Source organism: Syngnathus scovelli, chromosome 15 (genome assembly GCF_024217435.2).
Source record: "Syngnathus scovelli strain Florida chromosome 15, RoL_Ssco_1.2, whole genome shotgun sequence".
In the NCBI taxonomy this organism is placed as follows: Eukaryota; Metazoa; Chordata; class Actinopteri; order Syngnathiformes; family Syngnathidae; genus Syngnathus; species Syngnathus scovelli.
The window spans coordinates 6,673,303-6,692,398 of NC_090861.1; the positions used below are offsets into that span (position 1 = coordinate 6,673,303).

The 19,096-nt window shown below is 40.3% G+C and overlaps 1 protein-coding gene across 18 annotated transcripts in view; it reads right to left on the minus strand.

Annotated features, from left to right (window-relative positions):
• Positions 1-1,002: 1,002 nt before the first annotated feature.
• Positions 1,003-19,096, minus strand: part of nrxn2a (neurexin 2a) — a 92,322-nt gene continuing 74,228 nt past the window's right edge. For 8 of the 18 annotated variants that reach the window (XM_049743395.2, XM_049743400.1, XM_049743397.1 and 5 more), the window contains 6 exons: positions 17,005-17,186; positions 11,467-11,638; positions 9,604-9,693; positions 7,647-7,975; positions 6,038-6,122; positions 1,003-4,292 (listed from right to left, as the gene is read on the minus strand). In XM_049743395.2, coding sequence (XP_049599352.1) covers positions 3,484-4,292; positions 6,038-6,122; positions 7,647-7,975; positions 9,604-9,693; positions 11,467-11,638; positions 17,005-17,186 — 1,667 coding nt within the window. In that variant the 3' untranslated portion in view covers positions 1,003-3,483. The remainder of the gene's footprint in view (positions 4,293-6,037; positions 6,123-7,646; positions 7,976-9,603; positions 9,694-11,466; positions 11,639-17,004; positions 17,187-19,096) is intronic. The other 10 variants (XM_049743404.1, XM_049743402.1, XM_049743403.1 and 7 more) reach the window with 3 other exon arrangements.

The window sequence follows — 19,096 nt, forward strand, 5'->3', positions numbered from 1 at the left end:
CTTTACACCAGTTCACCAAGCATTTACTTCTATATTTTGAGTCCAGTAATCTTTCTTGCATAAATTCATCCATTTATTCTATTCATTGACTAATTAAATCATTGATTTATTTACCGTGGATAGTAAAAAATAGTAAAATGAACAATTTAGAGGTTAGTTTAGCAGAGTTTTTCCAGAGGCCAGCCAATATAGGTTCCCACCAGGTCCTTGCGTCTTCCAAACAGTCTCCCGGATGTACAACGAGCTTCAGAAAGAGGGGGGGAATGCCACAGCGCCGAGTCGTATGAGTAAGGAGGTAGCTCCTGTAAAGTGATGCTCTTCTTGGCCAGGAACTGTCAGATGGAGACATGTTGTTATGAAGGTTACAGCATACCTTTTCCCTTGGCAAAATCTTCAACGCTTCTTTGCTGGTAGTAGCTGTCTTCATTCTACAATTCTTTGTCTTTTCAGCAGGGGGTAGTCAAACATCATCGAACCCATCACTGCATCCGAGGACAGAGTTTACCCTCACAATTAAACCTGTTGAAATCTGTGCATGTGAGAAAACAGGACTGATAAATTATTACAATGTTGGAAACATTGTGCATCTTCTCATGCTACTACTTTGTATAAAAATATTTTGGTATTTTGGTTCAACTCCGTTCCTTCATGTAGTTTTTCCTCAACCCTCCATGGTAAATTCACATTCGCATTGCAAAATACACTCTCCACGCCAGCCCCAACTCTGATCTGTATTTTCATTCGGAAATAACAACACAAACCCAAACACTTCAATTGATTCTAAGTGTTGAACATCAGCGCCCCACCAAGCCCAGCTGACATGTCGCCTGAGGAGAAGTGACGAGAGAAGCAAGCAGAGAGCGAAGCCATGATGATGAAACTCAAGTGCAAGAGACATTTGTAAACCAATATCATGATCTACTACTACTACTTGTATGAAAGACTGTTCTTCCGTGTAAAAACACCATCACCTTGTCTTTCGTGTGTAAAACGACACCAGTGTAAATTTATTGAATGTATTTATTCTCGGTAAGAGTAGTGCAACCATTGAGTAAAGTTAAAATTCATCAGCATGTATTGTGAGAATCAGCAGTGTTTACACGGTAAATGCATTGATTAAAATTATTAGCTTGATTTAATTCAATCGTAAATCACATTTGACCTGCTCCTAAAATTATGCTGAGCTAAAAATTCTATATTTTAGTCCAATGCATCCCTCAATAAAATGTTGTCCAAGAAGCAGCACACAACACAAGTGTGTACAAATTATATCATCAAGTGTATTATTTTTTTTTGTATCTTTATGCACGTTCTGTACACATATAGAGATCCATTTCACATGAACACTATACAATAGCAATGAGTGAGGGATGGAATATTTTACGAGCACAGAGCTGCTCATGTCGAATGGCACTTTTCATACAAAAAAAAAGTAACAAGGGATCACAGAGCATGAATAATAAGTCAATGTAGACAGAACCCAACAGAGGAAATGGCTTTATATTATTTGATCCATTGAGTAACAGATTCAGCACATATAAAATGCACAATGCAATAAAACAAAAAATCATCAGTTTGTTCCATCCTGGTGTTTTCTCTGCTTAATCGGAGCCTTGAATAATGCAGGAAAACAAGATGGTTTGCAGCTATCAGAGGAGACTGTGTGCTTTTTGTCGGAGTCAAAGGCAATCTAAAATGGAACGTGTTAGGAGGAGCGGTGACAAGTTACATCGAAATATCAGAGAAATATCAATACAATTCACACATCATCAATTATTCATCTCATGGAGTAATCTTGAAGTCACTCATAGAAAAAAAAACAATACATGTTTGTCTGCTTTACAAGGAATATCTATGTCTCCACGATATGTTTACATTTCCTGTGTGCTTTTGGATCATCCCTTAGCAGTTCCTTTTTTTTTTTTTTTTTTTTGTCATGGAGGGTACATGATGGTCAGTGAGCTGGCTTCATAGTCTCTTTCCAAGAAGCATAATGGGAAAATGTTTTGCAGCCCCAAAGTTGGGCGGCAGCGTTTTTTGGGTCATCATTGTGAAAGCTGTGAGGGAGGTGGGAGAGGGATGAGCATCTGGGACGCCGATTCTTCTCCGTAACTTTACATCCGTAATGCCTCTTGAGTGTGCTAGCCTCTATACGTATATACATACAAGCAATGTTTACAGATATACCTTCACTTGATGTAGACGGAACCTTTCACACAAACCCTTATTTTGAATTTAAAGTTACACCGACCACACAGAAATAAAGGACTCTCGTCCGTCCTCCTTCAGGTTTGTTGAATGATACCCCTTTTTAAACATCTTGCATTTTTCATGTTTATCATCTCTTGTTGACAGAGGCAGGGCAAACTGGGGGGGGGGGGGGGCTTCAAACCTTCATTATGTAACATGACTGAGGAGATGTCTTACAGAAATAAAAGGCTTTGTTCAGTTTTGTTCGCGTACCACAAAAAGTCAATTGTCTACATTACGGACAGTGGCTGTAGAAAGTGTGAACACACCCTTGTTATAAATATCTGGGGAAAAAGTGCCCTTCTTGGAAAAAAAAAGCAATTTTTTGGGTAATTGGTATTGGCAGACAAGAAGAATAGTAGTAGAAGAAGAAACAGTAGAAGCTAGGTTAAATGTTAGCTACACTGTGGTTAGATAGTCTTCCCTTTTTCAGTTTTATTGTGCTGAATGACATATTTTACACACAGGTCTTCTATTTGTGTCCAGCAAGCATCCTAATTGGCTATTGCTTCATCATCGCAATCACAGAGAATGTGGATTGGCTGAACTCGAGGTTAACTGCTCGCAATGGGAAATACTGAACAAGTTTGCAAATGTTGGATGCGACTATTTTCCGAGCAGTTTGAGGAGGGGATGTGGTGAATAGCAAATGGTTTGGTGTGCATCTGTGATTGAGCATAATAAGCAAGTGTTGCACACAAACATCCCCCAAAGAGCCAATGACAGATCTGTCAGGGAAAAATAAGTGCTGCTATACGCACCCTGAAATTAATAATATGTTGAGACACATTTTGATTTATTCTATTTGGGGTTGTTTTTCTTCAGCAAGAAATTGATGTTATCAAGGTTGAGGGCCTTGCTATGTCAACAGGGTTGTGTTCACGCTCTATAGCCACTCTGCTATAATGGACATTTGAGACAGAGTTTACAAAGAAGAAAACACTGAGGCTCAACTCAAGGCCGGTTCCTTTAACTGCATCATATCCGTGTGCTTCACACAAAGCAACAGCGGATATGAAATTGTTTGCACTTACAACATGTACATGATGGATGACAGACTTGTAGTAGCTGAGAAACTGTGAGGGAAATGTGAGCATTAACCACAGTCTGCGTTTAACAGTTGGCTTTCGTAACCTTTGAAATGTCTGACGTCCAACTGGAATAAAAAAAAAAAAATGAGCCGTGATTTGAAAGTGGAGCACCCTCACATCCTCTCAGTCCTCGCCCCGCTGCTCATACGTAATATTCTTTGTCCTTGTTCTTTTTTCCCTTGGTGATTGCCTTGGCCGCCGAGGCCGTCGCTGTGCTTTTGTCTTTGACCACCGCTCCGTTGCCTTCGGTCGCAAAATTGTTGGCAAAATTGTGGCCCTGGTCTGTCTGGTAGGAGCCTTCGTCCCGGTTGCGGTACTTGTACATGGCATAGAGGAGGATTAGAATGCAGAGAGCAGCAGCAGCCACGATACCAACCACCATCCCCGTGGTGCTACTGGACTCCCTGATCACCTCCACGGCGCCCGGTTGGATCTTTTCGTCGGAGGCTGTGGGGTCGGCTGTGGGCACATGGGGAAAATTGGGGGGGTAAGTTAGTCCCGGTGTGTTTCGGGAGGATGGGGGAGCAGGGGGCAGAAGCACCTGGTCTCGGGTGTTCATTTTGCCTGCGGGGATGTGGAGCTGGTCGGGGTTGGTGGTGGGAACATAGGGGGGTAAGGGGCGGGGTTTCGGAGCTCCGCCCTCACCGGCGGCGGGAGGTGGCGGAGGAAGGACTGTCCTGTCAGTGACCAACGGGGATTTGTTATTATTGTAAAAGTCCTCGTCATCGGATTCCGTCATCTCCCCGGAGCCGAAGGCCGAAACCTCCACGGTGTCACCACAGTCCTCCTGGTCTGGGGGGCAGGAAGGGTGAGGAGGGACTATCACAGACTCTTTGGTGGTTTCGAGGGGGGACAGGAGGGTAGGGGGAGGGGGGAGGACGGGATAACGGGTGGCGATGGATGGGGGCTCAAGGGAATCCACTGTTATAATAGGCAAGACTAATTCACCTCCTAAAAAGGAAACAGAAAAGGTAGGGGAGGATCCTAAATTAGAACAGCATTCAAATTCTAACACAACACTTGCGCTCATTACCAAAGAGGCTAGACGATCAGTAAAGAATAAATTGCCATCAACTCGCACATCAGCAATTTTTTTTTCTCCTTAATGATTATTTTATGCAACGAGACTATTCAACCGCATTAGATCCTACACAAGTGAAAGCGTAGAATACTGCAAGAGGCACGAATATATAAGATGACTCCTGCAACCAAACAACACACAATAAACATTTAAATTACATTCCTTATGCACGTGCGTAGGCGGCGTTACAGCTGGCAAAAATAAAAAAAATGCAATATGCTCCATACTGTTTGGGGACATCACTGAATCCAAGAACCGTATGTAAATATGTGTCGCATCATACACAAAGGTCATATCATGCCATTTTCATTTTCTTTGTATTCATCAGTGTAGTGGCATTTCCACCTGGGTGGTATTTGTGGCTGCATTATTATCTCCGTTGCAATCTGAATCCCGTTTATGTTAACAACAACAAAAAAAAAGCGAAGGTCACGCTAATTATTGCGGGTGCTTCAATATCTTTAAACGGCGCCACTTGCGGAGCCATAAAGTCATGCTCGAGTCGCTATCGTTTACTCTTAACGACTCCATAAGCTTGTTCTCTGGAGAATTTAGTAGCATTCTACACAAAACGTAATGCAGGTAATTAGAAGATATTAGATTGTTTATGATACCAGGAGACGTCATAAAAGAAAGAAAGAAAAGAAAATAGTGTATTGTTAATTTCAAAGAACACTTATGCAGATGCTGTCCACTCTTTTTTTTTTTAATTAATGATTTATGTCCTCTGGGTTTGAAAGGATTACAATAACATTTGTAGATTATAATCTGTCCCTATAATATTTGCACAATTTCTCACAAAAATGTCGTTGAATAGTGGCGGGGGCTGTATTTATTCAAATTTAGTGCGTACCAGCTATTCATTTAAAATAGGCATGTAGTTGTAGCATTTGCACAAATGCTTGGGAGGAGAATGACCTGCTGAAAATTTGAGTTGAAATATGTACACGTGGCTATTTCATTGGAATAAGCAAGTGCTCCACATTAGTAGTGTCTCCTCGTTTGACCTTCTATTCTTGATTGTTTTATAAATACCGGTGCAGTGCGGTGCAAAACCTTCCGCTTGTGTCCTCGCTGTCATTTATGATCGATGAGCCAGACTGAACGGTGCGGCCAAAGTCGAGAGTAAGACGAGACAAGATTCAGGCCTCCGAAGTAGTTAGCAACACTCGAGGGTACGTTTGAGGCACTTACATAAGGTAAACCATAAGCATGGCATCGATCAAGATGAAAGCTGGACAAGTCTATTCAGGCCGTCTGCTTTTGCTACACAGCAGCAAGAGCGTGCTCATTTTTTTTCATTTATTTTGATGATGATGATGAATTATGAGGACCTCCAGCTTTGAGTGTGCCCGGGTGGTACACAATAGAAGGAAAAGAAAAAAAAATGATGTCATGCTGGTATAATGTCATACAATTTCTAAAGCTGTTTTTTTTTTTTGTCAGGAGCAATTTATTTGGCTGTAAGGTGTTGATTTGTTAAGTGGACAATACCCAGTGTCTAATTGAGCATTGATTACAGGTCTTTGCAGTAAAAACACTCATTTGTGCCGAGCGTTTTGTATTCCCGCCGATGTAACTACATGTCTTTTTTTTTTTGCCATAGAAAACCCACCTGTTCCCGGTTCACACTCTTCTAGGTCTTCATCATCACTTGGACACTCAGCTGACGCCACCAGAATATCATCAGAGTTCTGCGGCTGTGTGAGGGGGAAAGAAAAAAGGAAAAAAAATTAACAAACAGATGGTCCCGCTGCTCAGTGCCCTATGAGCTTGTTTGCTGTGTGCTTTATGAAGAAGAAATGCTGCAATGTGTTTCAAAGTGCCACTTCAGTGTTTGGAGCTTGGAGCAATGCGAGTGAAAGAACAAACAGAAAAATGTGCTCATATTTTGCTGCTTTTCATTCGTTGCCCCCACGGCAGACTATTCCATGTTTATGTTGAAAAGGAAATTCCCACCCGGCCACCGCTCGATTGTGTGTAAACTGCATCTTGCAATAACACATTTTCTCATACTAAATCAATGCTCTTCTTTTTTTTTTTTATTTTGAAGAAAAAGGAGGCTTAGGTCACACAATGACCTCAGTATAAACCTGAACAGAATGCTGAATGGTTGGTCCACTTGGATGAATTGAAAATACATGAAAGGCAAACGGAAGCTTGGCGGCAAGATAAATGCAAATCAATCTGAAAGCAAGCCAGCATTGCAGCTTTGAAAAATCCTTCCACCAGTTTTCTATAACGTTCGTCCTCATTAGGGCCGCAGGTAATTTGAGGATTATCCCATCTGACTTTGGACGAGAGACGGCGTACGCCCTGATCAGTCGCAGGGCAGATGATGGAACTATAATCTTGACAAATGTGCATCAAAAGAAGCTAAGAAGTTTGAGGCTAATTTTAAGTTTGAACAGCACCTTTGGTCTTTAGTTCCAACAAAACACTGCAAGCGCTCATGTTTCGTTGAATCCAAACAAAAGACATGTAATCCTCCTGTGAGCGCAGGACCATAAAATTTTAATTATAAGATTCAAGTCTCACAATAAAAGGAAATATTTTCAATTTGTCTTTCCCCTCTGCATAGTTTCTTCATTGTACGGCATTGTTTCCACGACATATCACACAATCCGCTTGATTATGATGATTTTGGAATTCCACCAAGCACACAAACAAGAAATGAGCCTCCGAGTACGAAACATCAAAAAAGGACATTGAGATATTATGGCATGGGATTCAAGTACAGCTTGATATGTGACTATTTGAGAACTCGCTAGCATAGCAAATGGAGCCTGTTCTTAATAGCTAGCTCTCCAAAACATGGCTGCTAGCTCTCCCTGTTCATTACCTGATGAGTTGTGGCACTCTCTGCCCACAGCAAAAGCGGAACAACAGAGTAAGCTCACAATTTATTTTTGTCATTTTTAGTCCTCGTATCCACAAATGAAATAGTGAGCATGAATTGGCCACCTCCATACTCAGAAATAAAATCTCTTTGTCAAGTCATTATATAAATATTGATTCCGAATCGCTCCAGACGATGTACGTGGCGCAATTTCAGGCTGTTATTGTGTGTGTTTTTTTGGGGGAGTATTGATGGTTTTTATAATTGCAATGTGACCGTGATCGTATCAAGAGATGGATTAAGGCCACACTGAAGGCCAAAGTACGTATGAAAAGTAGTGGAGATGAGTGTGTGTACTGGATTATAAGTGGTTTTATTTTCTGACCTTGGAGATGCTGTCTCTCAAGCTGGGTGAGCGTTGTCGGCGGGTGGTGGTGGTCGCCATGGTGGTGGTGGTCTCCATGATGGTGGTGGACATGTCGGACACAGCCAGCAGCGTTGCTGAGGTGGTGTCGGTGGTCAGCACGGAGAGGGCGTCGCCCACCAGACGGAGGTTGCCCTCCACCTGCACGCTGGGGTCGTTCTCCGCCGCCAGTTTAAGCACCTGCAGTCCGTTGTAGTAGAGGCCGGAGATCTGACCCTGGAAGGGTCGACCCTTGTCCTGGCCGCCGATTTTAATGGCGGCTTGGCTGTTAAAGATGGTCAACTGTCTCCCTACAAGCCAGGCAGAGAGAAGGTGGCAGAAGAAAGGTGAAGCAGACATGTGGCTGGCACAGGAATACAACTTGAACCATGTTAGTCATATAAAATAAAATAAAAATCATTTAGATGTTAAACAGGGGGGATAGATACACTTTAATCATGCAGGTTGCAATAAGAGTAGGCGCTGCTTATATTTAGGTCCCTATTTATGCATTTCGACATCATAAAATTTGATTTCTCACTGTATGCCATTGGAAAGGGGACGGTTTTTGCTCTGGATCTTTTTTGTCTTTCTCTCTTTATCAGACATGATTAGAATTGAAGTTACTGGCTTCAGTGCAGTGGGGAGGAAAAAAAAAATCCCTCCAAAATGGAGCCTAAACTCCACTGACTAGTGAATTCCGCAGCCATTAAAACTCAGAGTTCTCCTCCAGTCCAATTGTCTCAACTCCTGCGAGGGACAATGTCTTGTAAGAATGTCACTGGCAGCAGCTATGCTGGCTGATAAGCTACATCAGCCAGAGCACGGCAGTAATGGGCCCCTTTCAGGAGAATACTTATTAGCAAAGTTGGTGGCTGCAAACTGTGATCCATTTCAGCAGCCTGTCAGGCCTCTTTTGTCTTTTGGCGTGACATGGTCACTGTACTGCACACAGGAAGCCAACAACACAGGGCCACTGAGAACAAAAGGGGAGGGGGAGCGCTTCACTTAGGGCGATCACATCGAGAGGTTTAGCTTAACGTCGGGTTAAGGGGGGGGGGGTGTTTAGTTCACATTTTACTGGCACGAGTCAAACTGCAGCACACTTTAAAGATTAAAAAACAAATTCTTACACACATTTACACATCTAGTTAAGACGAAGGAATGCTAGAGCCACATTGGAAAGAAAAATGAGAATAAAGTTGTAATATTACAAGAAAATCATTTTATGTTCACTATAAAGTCATACAGTATTAAGATATTATGAGAATAAAGTCAGAGTACTTATAAATAATGACATTCTTCCTGTTCCATTGTAACTTTACATGTATAGTGCAGAATTGCAACTTTATTCTCATAATTTGTTTTTATTTAATATACTCTGTTATAAAATAGTGATACTGTCACATTATTAAAAAGATAAAAAAATAGTAAGACTTTACTTTTTTGTTCTGCTACAATTCCATTAATCCTCAACCAAATCTTTAAAATTCAAAATGTGTATCTGTAATGTTTATTCTCGTGATTCTACAACTTCCTCCTCATATACTATGATTGTTTTTTTTTTTTCTTTTCAGTGTGGCCTTAATACTCCCTCGCAAGTTAATGGCAGTGGTTAAGGGGGACGATGGAGGGCTGGGTATGGGTTATGTGTTTTTTAGTTCATTGGTTTAAAATCAGTTTAAGGGTGCAGCCGGTCCACAAGTTGCAAGAGTGACAAGGAAAGAAACATGTAAACGTCTGGTTGACAACATTCCATCAATGTTGAGTTTGTCTTCTTCATATTTGGGAGCGCCAATTAAAATGTGGACTGTTACACATTTGGATAACTTGATCCTTGTCACAATTGTCTTGTGGTGCTGCGCCTCTCTTGAGGGGGAAAAGGTTAATCACTAGTTAGTTCAAGGATTAATTAACCAATCCATTCTGGTTTTTTTACCTTTATCGAGTAGCCACTCGTCAACTACCCGACCGAGTCTGTATGGGATTCTTTGCCTAGCAATAGCCAGTCGTTCATTATCATAGTGTCCTTCAGAGAATTTGGAGAGACAGGTTATAGGTTAACGTCTGCAAGCTGAAAGATCACATGGTTAGAAACAGAGTTATGATGGCTAACAACCTTTAACAAGCTGGTTAAGCATCTGTCAGTTATCTTTACTTGGAGGTATTGGAATTTTGAAGAGCAACAGTTAGAGAAGTCACGTTTAGGCTGTTTGGAGCTACACTAGTTAGTATCGTTGAGCTATTTTAAGCACAGAAAAAAAGGTTTATATACTTTGAATCAAAACATGGTTAATTCAGTTAGCAGCATGAAAAGTCAGACATTTAGAAAGAAAAGTCACATTTCGACAGTCAGACTTCATATAATCAAAAACATCATTGGTGAGACTTGATTGTGGTGAATTTAGTAGGAAATTCAGTGAGAAGCATTTTGCAATCAAATTGGAATACATTCCAGTAATTTGGTGTTTAAATTTAAATATTTTCATAATCAGAGATATAATTGAGTTATTGTATGAAATCCTACTAAATTCTTAGGAAAATAAATCATGTAAATAGAGAAAGACTATATAACAACTATCATGAAAAGTCAAACAGTTGATTCATTACTGTCCAATAAAAAAAAAAAACATAAATACATGATGTCTATGTTATGAAACAAAGACAAATTACTTAGTTTTTTTTAATAAGAAATGCTTCTTATTTTTCTTATTCTTTTTTTGTTGGACAGCAACAACATTGTACATCCATGTGATTTATTCTGGGCATATCACCAAAGTTGTGAGGCTCTTTTTTTTTTAAATAAATATTAATTATATAAAGATGCCAAGAATTATAAACCCACGCATGAATGAATACATGCATGAATAAACATACGATCAATAATACGTATACAGGCCAAAGTCAGCCAATGTCGTCAATAGCGGGCTGCTAATGAATCCATAAACAAGATTATGGTGTAACATGAAAGAGGAGTTGAAAACAACTGCGTTCAAGCTTTAGCCACCTCAAATTGTTGATACTGAAAAAACAACAACATCCTAATTTCAATCATATCATGAAATCATTGATTGCTCAAGTGGTGATCAGCAGATGCACGAGTGATGTTTGCTTTTAGTGTGTGCTTTCACCAGCAGCTGGAGGCACAGAGGGAACTTGTTCCTCCTGCCGCACCTGCTCCCAAGAAGGTCCGTTGGGTTCCGAGCAGGTTAAAGAGCATCCAGCCGTGATTACATCAAAGCAGTTTGCGTTTCCCTTTTCAATCTGCATGCAAATCAGGCGTGCAAGTACACAGGCGGACGAGCCTTAATCCCTTTTGGGTTTAAAAATGAGTTTTCGATGAATATATTAACTGCAGGTTTGTTTCTTCCCAATGCGTGTACGTAGCTGCAGAGATGAGTCAATAACAACGTCGCGCCACACCTAACAATATATCCACGGAATTCTTTTGTAACGACGTGAAGATGTTTGCGGGACCTCATTAGATGGTTACGTCGCTAAGTGCACAACCATGAGCTGTTTTTAGAAACATCTTTGAATGTATTGAGATGTTTGCTTATCTGTTCGAGGTGGGAAAACGATTGCGGGGAATGACAGCTGCTGATGAAAGGCAGATAGATATACTTAGCGAGACAGCTTTAAGCGAGGTGTATCAGTGTCAGATCTTGAGATCGTTCATGCAGCTAGAGATATGTGGGTGGCTGTCAACTTAGGAGCTGAATTCCAACCTTCAATCATTCTGCTGATTGATCTTGAGCCAAGCATGCAATTGGACTGGCTTTCTTTTAGTTATTAGTCTTACCTGGAGGGTAGCGCTCAATGACCGGATAGTTGTCCACCTGGAGCGTGGCATTGCCACCGCTGCGTGTGAAGCGTACAACGTGGTACTTGCCGTCATTTACCATGACAGCAGGCTCGTCGATGCCGATGTCATCGGTCCCCACGTTGAAGATGACGCTGATTTTGCCTTGATCCTGCCGAGGAGAAAGTATCAATAAACAACACTGCAGTCGAGGGTGTTAAAAACACTTTACAATAAAATAGCTACTATTAGCGCAGCATCACTTCTTATATTTATTATGTCAAAATGATATATTCAAATGAGCTGAGCCAGTGGTCTAAAGTCAATTTCCCTTCACAATTGCTTTGAGGAGCCGAAGAGCAAAAACCACAATTGCATCCGATTGTTGCTTTGAGCGATGATGCATTACACAAAATGTAATTGAAATCGCTCTAGTGATTTTGGCATGAGAAAAAAAAAATGTGTGTGATATTGCATATGCCTATTTCCTCAAAAACATGTGACGTGGGGAAATGCTCTCCTCTGCTTATCATTTGTGACACGGCCAATATGTTGAGCTCTTCCTTCAAGGTTCAACTTGGTTTCCCCGTCAGCTCAGATTGCCTGATGTGGCTCACTCTTGAGTTCTGTCACAATCCGGCTCTTCCTCCTTTGCTTGACCAACTACCTCCCCCTTGTTTTCCCGCCTCTGTCTGCAACCGACAACCTTCGGCAAAGGTCAAAGCTGCTTCCCAAGATAGCCTTTGGGGGGCACTGGTAGCAAACAGTCTGTGCCTTTGTCTTGTGCACCCCCTCGACTGCTACGCAAGGTCAAACTAGTGATGACAGTGCGATAAACTGCACACTAAACGCAGATGAGGAAAAATACATCCTCATTAGTCATACAATAGCTAAAAATAAACCCCAGCTTTCACCAATATGGTCATTTTTAGTTTAGATTGGTATTCAATAAAAAAAAATTGATTATTAAAGCAGTAGCTGTAGAAAATATAAGTCTGGCACATAGCACTTTACCACTGGGATGTTTACATCAACGTCTCTCATTAAAGCGTGCGGGTGTACCTAATAAAGTGTCCAACGGATATATTTTGTTGCACATGAAACAACCGAGTGGTATGCTAACGATTCATTAGAGAGGATGGTTGACAGGCGCTGACGTGACTCTAATAAGAATGTCAGCTGTGCACAGTTCTATGCCGTGAACGCCATTAATAATCATTATAATAAGGACGTTTCAGCCCGCATATGTCTTTTGTCTCTCTAGCGGGTGGAATAAGATATGCAGAGGCTGCGGGGCTTTTTTTTTTTTCCTTTTCCCAACTCCAGCTGCAGTACGGCACCTTTGACAAGACAGAGGGAGTGCAGGAAAATTGGGTGGGTGTAATGTTTTGTTCAAATGAAAACGCACTCTGAGACTACAATATTTACTGGCAAGGTGTACATATGTTTAACGTTGCATCCTGCTTTATATTTGGCAGTTCGCAGCTTTGCTGTCACATCCACGTCGTTCCTCCCGAGCTGATTTCGTGATTTGTGCCATATTAGATCATTCCGGGTAAATTGAATGACTTGAGAATATGGAGACAAAATATGTATGCCTATTTTTTTGCCTCCAAGGTGCTTGTGCTTCTGCTGGGGCGGTGGTATGATGTAAAAGCTTTGCTCGCCTTCTAATCAGATGTCAAATCCTGCCAGAATCCTTTTCGGAATGGAAAAAATTATTTACGCTGATGTGGTTGCGGTGACAAAGCAGAGTGTTATGGATATTTTAAGCTTGAACCGTCAACTCCATAAGAAGGAGTCTTAACAATGCAAGGCAGGGAGAGCTATGCAGCATAAGAGGCTGCTATTTTAAAATCCAACTATGTGACATTAATATTGTCTGGGTACATCTAGAAGAACATTAAATCAAGTCATATGTGTTTAAACCCTTTTGTGCAAAATCATGATGTTATCCCTAAGTGTTTTTTTGGTTTTTTTTTTGGTTCTTCTCTGACATTTTGAAGCAACACACAAAAACAAAGCACTGCCATGTACAATATCTCGCAAGAAGTCAGTTTGGAGAGCATGAAAGACTTACCTCAGTGCTTGTTCTGTTTTGCTTTGGCTTTAATCATAACCGTTGAGAATTTTTTTCCATTTCTATGCAACAGCTAACAATGTGGAAATGTTTCTTAAAACATAGCCAGTGCAGTTAGTTATTATAGTAGCAAGGGAGATGTTAAAGGTCCAATTTAAACACTCACTTAGGCTAGCAAGTATGGTTTAACAAAGCAATGCACATTTGCAATTAAGTATGAACTGGTCCAATGTGCATCGAATCGAGTCCGTAATTTTGTGCACTTTGCCATGGTTGAGGAAGAAGAACCTACTACATTATTATATTATATTCAGAAAATATGAAAAGTAATACTGGAAAAAAATGCATTGTTCCGCATTTGTTAGTAAGTTCGCAAATCCATGAAATGATTATAAAGTTGCCATCACAACCAACGATTGTTACACAATTCTAACATCTCACCCTGTCTGACTGTGTGGAAATAAAACCGAGAATTCTTCACTTAATGACCCGGAATAGTTGACAGCTGATCTTACTTTAGCTGAAACAGCATTGATTTTCCTTAAGGCTAAATAGTGGCAGTGGGCTGCTATTAGTGCCGCACAAATGGGGTTATTCCCGACACGGATCTCTTCTATAAAATAAGTGTGGTTTAAAAAAATATCTATGTAACATATTATCTGGCTGATTTGTGAAAGCAAAAATTTATTTTCAAATTGTGTTCCTTGAGTCTGCTTCCAAATTGCCACAGGTAATTACTGAAACGAGGCTTTGTCCTGAGCTTCCACTTGTATTGTTGAAGGTAAACACTGTATGGTAATGCATCTTTTTTTTTTTTTTTTTTTTAAGATGGCGCACAATTATTTTTTTAATTTAAATCTTCAATAAACACTGTAAAATGATCACTTTTTCACATGTATACAAAAGTATGTACACAGCAAATCCACAACGTTAAAAAGCCAGCAAAATAAAAATTCATGTCCTGTTGTGCCATGCTCAAATGTAGCCATCTACTAGGTTGGATGGAGTAGCTTGCCAAAGGCATTTTGTCTTCTTTTTTTTTCGCTTGACTCAGTGAGATTACAAAACAAGTCCCAAAGGACCTTTCAAGTGCTGGCAAAGCAAAACTACCACACTCTAGTCCAAGCGACCCCAAAGAGCGGCTTTCTGCTATGACATTCATTTGCTCCCCTTTCTTTTGAAGAATCTACTTGAATCGGCCTATAGGAGGTGTGAGATGAGAAGCCGCATGATGTCTGCGGCCTCGGCTCTCGTGGCTAAGCACTCTACTTGCATTTGCGCATCATCTTGCCTGCAGCAAGCATATTGAGTTGCTGTTTCTATGACCATACTTCAGACTACAGCACCTTTGAAATACTGCAAAGGCTTATAAGGCTTGGCCTTCTTTCTTGGTTCATATTCCAAGTCACCAAACACAAATCTGCGTCAGTGGTGGGTACCACTCATAGCGCTTTTATCTCTTGTAATCCCAACGGAACACTGAAATACATCTTCATATCCAACACGCGCTAATTCGGGGGACCCGCTAAATAAATCTGCTTCTTTTAATCCCAACTGTGAGCAAGCAAAACACATTTCTTTCCCGGGGATGAAAGAAATTGGATACTCCAAATTTTCTCCCGAATTGAGTCGCTTTGACTAAAGTGACTGGAGCTCTGACTGCTATCAGTTGTATCTGAGTGCTTCGCTCGACAAACCTCACACTCGGTGAACTACTTTGCTGTTTGAGCATTTAATAATGTGTCAATGTGTCAAAGTGGTTGAGTACAGCAAGTTGGCAGACATGAGAGAAAAAATAAAAAGACACAAGCTCTAAGTGTCTAGGAAGAGAGATTTGATCTCGGGGCGGGGCAAAAAGAAAATAATGTCATGTTTGCAAAAGGAGAACCGCAGTTACATATTAACGTCAAATCCAATACTGTTTCAAGGCATTAGAAAATAGTTTTTCTAATGGATTGCGGACCACAAACTGGTGGTATAAAACAGCAACCGTGAAAGTGCGAACTGGACAGGCAATAACAGCATCCAATATTAAAATATGCACTGGACTGGAAGCCACATTAAGCAGCTGTGATTTTAATTATTACACCACTCGCAGACGTTTGACAGCTCTTTCCTCTGGTTTTCATCACGCCACATCTGTCCTGGGGCTATGTACTAAAAAGGCTGATCTCCCTCCAGAACAGACACATTTGATGACAGCTGCTGAGGTGTTACTTGTTTCGCCAACAAATGATAGTTTATTATCAGACAAACCTCGCTTATTTGAGAGTGGCAATATTCATATTGGAGTATTGACTCAATATTTGTATGACTTCCTTTGCAAGCCCACTGATGAAGCGGTTCCGTTTACCAAGGCCGTTCATACCTTGAATTGTTATTTTCCCATTTCTCTATTGAAGGCTTCCTTTGCTATGATTTCTAGAAGCCCTCTGGGAAATTGCTGGCCGCCTCGCAGATAACCGACACGTGGTGCAAATTGGCACGTTTCTTGACCCGATGAAAAATAAATAAACTTACAAATGGTAGAGCGATTGATGTCGGACTAATGTGGGGGAGGGAGCCTCTCGTGCGCTGGTACATGTAAAATGTACATGGAGACATTTTCTTCACGGCGCTCGCCAAACAAAGTTAGCGTCTCTTTTTCTGAGGCCAGACCGAGTCATGTTGTACAAATTTGCTATATTTGTTTGTACACAAACTGAGTTTCTAATGATGGCAGCCTTCCGTTTTCCACTGAGATTGTGCTCCTCAGCACTGTCATCACTTGCCTTATGCTCGCTATTAGCCGTGACTGATTGGCTAATTTGATGGCAAAACACAAAACAATAATAGGAACAGAAAAGTAAAAGCGGGTTACCTGTGGGGATGGCACAGCTTGGATTTGGCGGAGATTGTGGAAAAATGTCATACTACACTGAAGGCAAAAACTAGCTTAGCACAGGTAAACATTAATATTCATTTTTTTTTCACTTTTAGCTGGTACAAATATTATATCAGTACCTTATTTGCTTATTAACAGGAATGAACTAAAAATAAAAAAATGATACACTATCTGGCATTATTATTTTCATCTTGACATTTGACATTCAAGGCCAAAGATGAGCAATTTTAATGCTTTACAATTTTATTAAGTATTTAACTTTGTCAGCTTTGAATCTATTAATTCAATCCATGATGCCTTGTTTGTAGAAGGTGATAAATCCATTTTATGGTGGTTTCAGATGAGACACAACACTGAATTATTAAAGAGCCAGGCTTAAGAAGCAAGCTTGGTTTGCTCGCTTCATTTTGAGCCACTCACAAATGCGTTCAAAGAGAATCTAAGAGATACTTTAAAAATAAAACTGTAAGTCTAACGACAAATCTTTTTCCTCACAACTGTAAAATATTATTCGTCGAGAATGCTGATGAATAAAGGCGACCTTGTGGGGAAAGAATCTTTTTGAAGTACTTACTATGTGCAGCTGGAGATAGTCGCCGAGCCCGTGGGTGCTCTCCACGCGTACCAAGATGGCGTCCTTCTGCAAGCTGCTGAAACCCACGGCCAGCCGGTCGGCTCGGGTGCTCGGCCGCTCGTTGGGCGCCCAGGTAAACGTGATGAGCGCGCCTCCTTTCCCGAATATGTATGTTGTTCCAGCTGAGGGTGGAAAGAGATGTGTAAACAAAACATTTTTTTTTCTTTTCTAAAACACTTCCTTCGGTTTGTTTCTTTCAGTCTGACAAACTTTTTTATTTCTTTTTAGATGAGCTCCAGCAAGTGCTTTCACATATTCATATTTAGTTTTGCTGTTCTTTCACCTAGGTGTTATTTTTTGCCCGTTTACAGGTGATGCACAGTTGGCTTTCTTTTATCTTTACATATGGCAATTTTAATTGTTTTTGACACAATTTCGTTGAGCTGAGAATGAAATATGGTGTTGAAACAATTTTTTTTTTAATTATGTGGCAACGATAATGTATTTTCTTGACTTGTAAATTTCCCTGCATCCTATTGCCTCAAGCTGTCTCGTTTTAATTATCTTTAGTTCACAGCAGCTATTTTCACATCGCAAAGCAATTCTTATATTTTCCAATTTGTGTCATATATTTGAAGGTTTAATTACTGCTTTGTTGATGTTAAATTCTTCACACTTTTGTGGCTCTTTTACGATTCCTTAGCTTTTATATATGCTCAGACAGTACGGCAGAAATGCTCGTTATTATGTTGTAGCGCTTAAACAAGCGTTTGAGTCTGTCAGATGGATATTTTTCAAAAAGTGAATCAATAAAGCAAGGCGGGAAGTAACACTTGAGAACTAATTGAAGCTTCAATTCAAAGCATGAAGATTTAAGTAGCCTTCAGCACGGTGTAATGGCCAGTTGCCACAAAGGTTCCTTATTGATAGCGGCTAACTGCTGCCTGATACTCAAAGACCTCCAAAGGCTTGAAAATTACTTTGTACTGACTTTGAATTTAATTAGAGGGCAGGTTCTCACACTGTGTGGTTTTCTTTTTTTTTTCCCTTACATGCTAATCTTAATTAATATCGCGGATTTTCAGTCAAATGTGAGTCTGCGACATGATGGAGTCGCAGTAAGTGAGCTTTATTGCTTTCTTTCTTGGACTGAATGTAATCTGCATCTGGCCTCACTATGCCCTCCTTTTGATTCAGTGAAATCACTATTCACTTTTTTTTTTCTCCACTTCAGACTGCTTTGAATTATTCACACAATCTTACATTCCTGCTGGGGCATGTACGTAATTACTATAGCGTGGTTGAAATGCTTGAGTTTCACGTCCTGTTCAATTCGTAGCAGCAATATAGTCATCTCAATGTAATATCTTACTGACAAGACATGGATTCATTAAATGAATAAAATGCATATATTGTTTATTAATTTCTTCATTTTTAATTTATTATTATTATTTTTTTTACCTTTTACACATTTTTGTTTTACTAAATTACTATTATCATTATTAATTTCTTTACTCACTTTTACGGTGAGTGTGAACACAGACATAAATATAAAAAAAAAATTCTAGAGGTGACAGGCACAGAAAATGGAAATCACAACACCACTCTTCAATTGACATTGGAATGTTGTTTTAGTTTTTTTTAAAGACGAAAGTCATCCCTAATAGTTTTGCTGTTTACTCCTCTGAAATTAGCAACCCTAATGACCCAAACCCCAAATCCTCTCGGTCATGTTAAAGTGACCGTCAGTCATGCTTTCTCCATTTTTCCAAGCCTTTACTTCAAAGCATCTGTGTTTGACTTGATGCGCCAAAGACACACATTTACACTTTTGCTTATTGAAGTACTAAATCCAGTGAGACGGCGAGTCGCTTGCATCGAATGCTTAGCAGCACATATCAATCTAACGTTTCAAAAACACATCCCGGCAAACTTATTGCTTAGAGTCACAACAGCTCCACGGGTAAATGACTACCAATTCCCGAGATACATTGGAACAAATACAAATGTATGCACAGGCTAAGTGGTATTGAGAAAGGATGGATGGCTATAACAATTGCAGAGGAGAATTTTATAGACTTGAAATTGATGG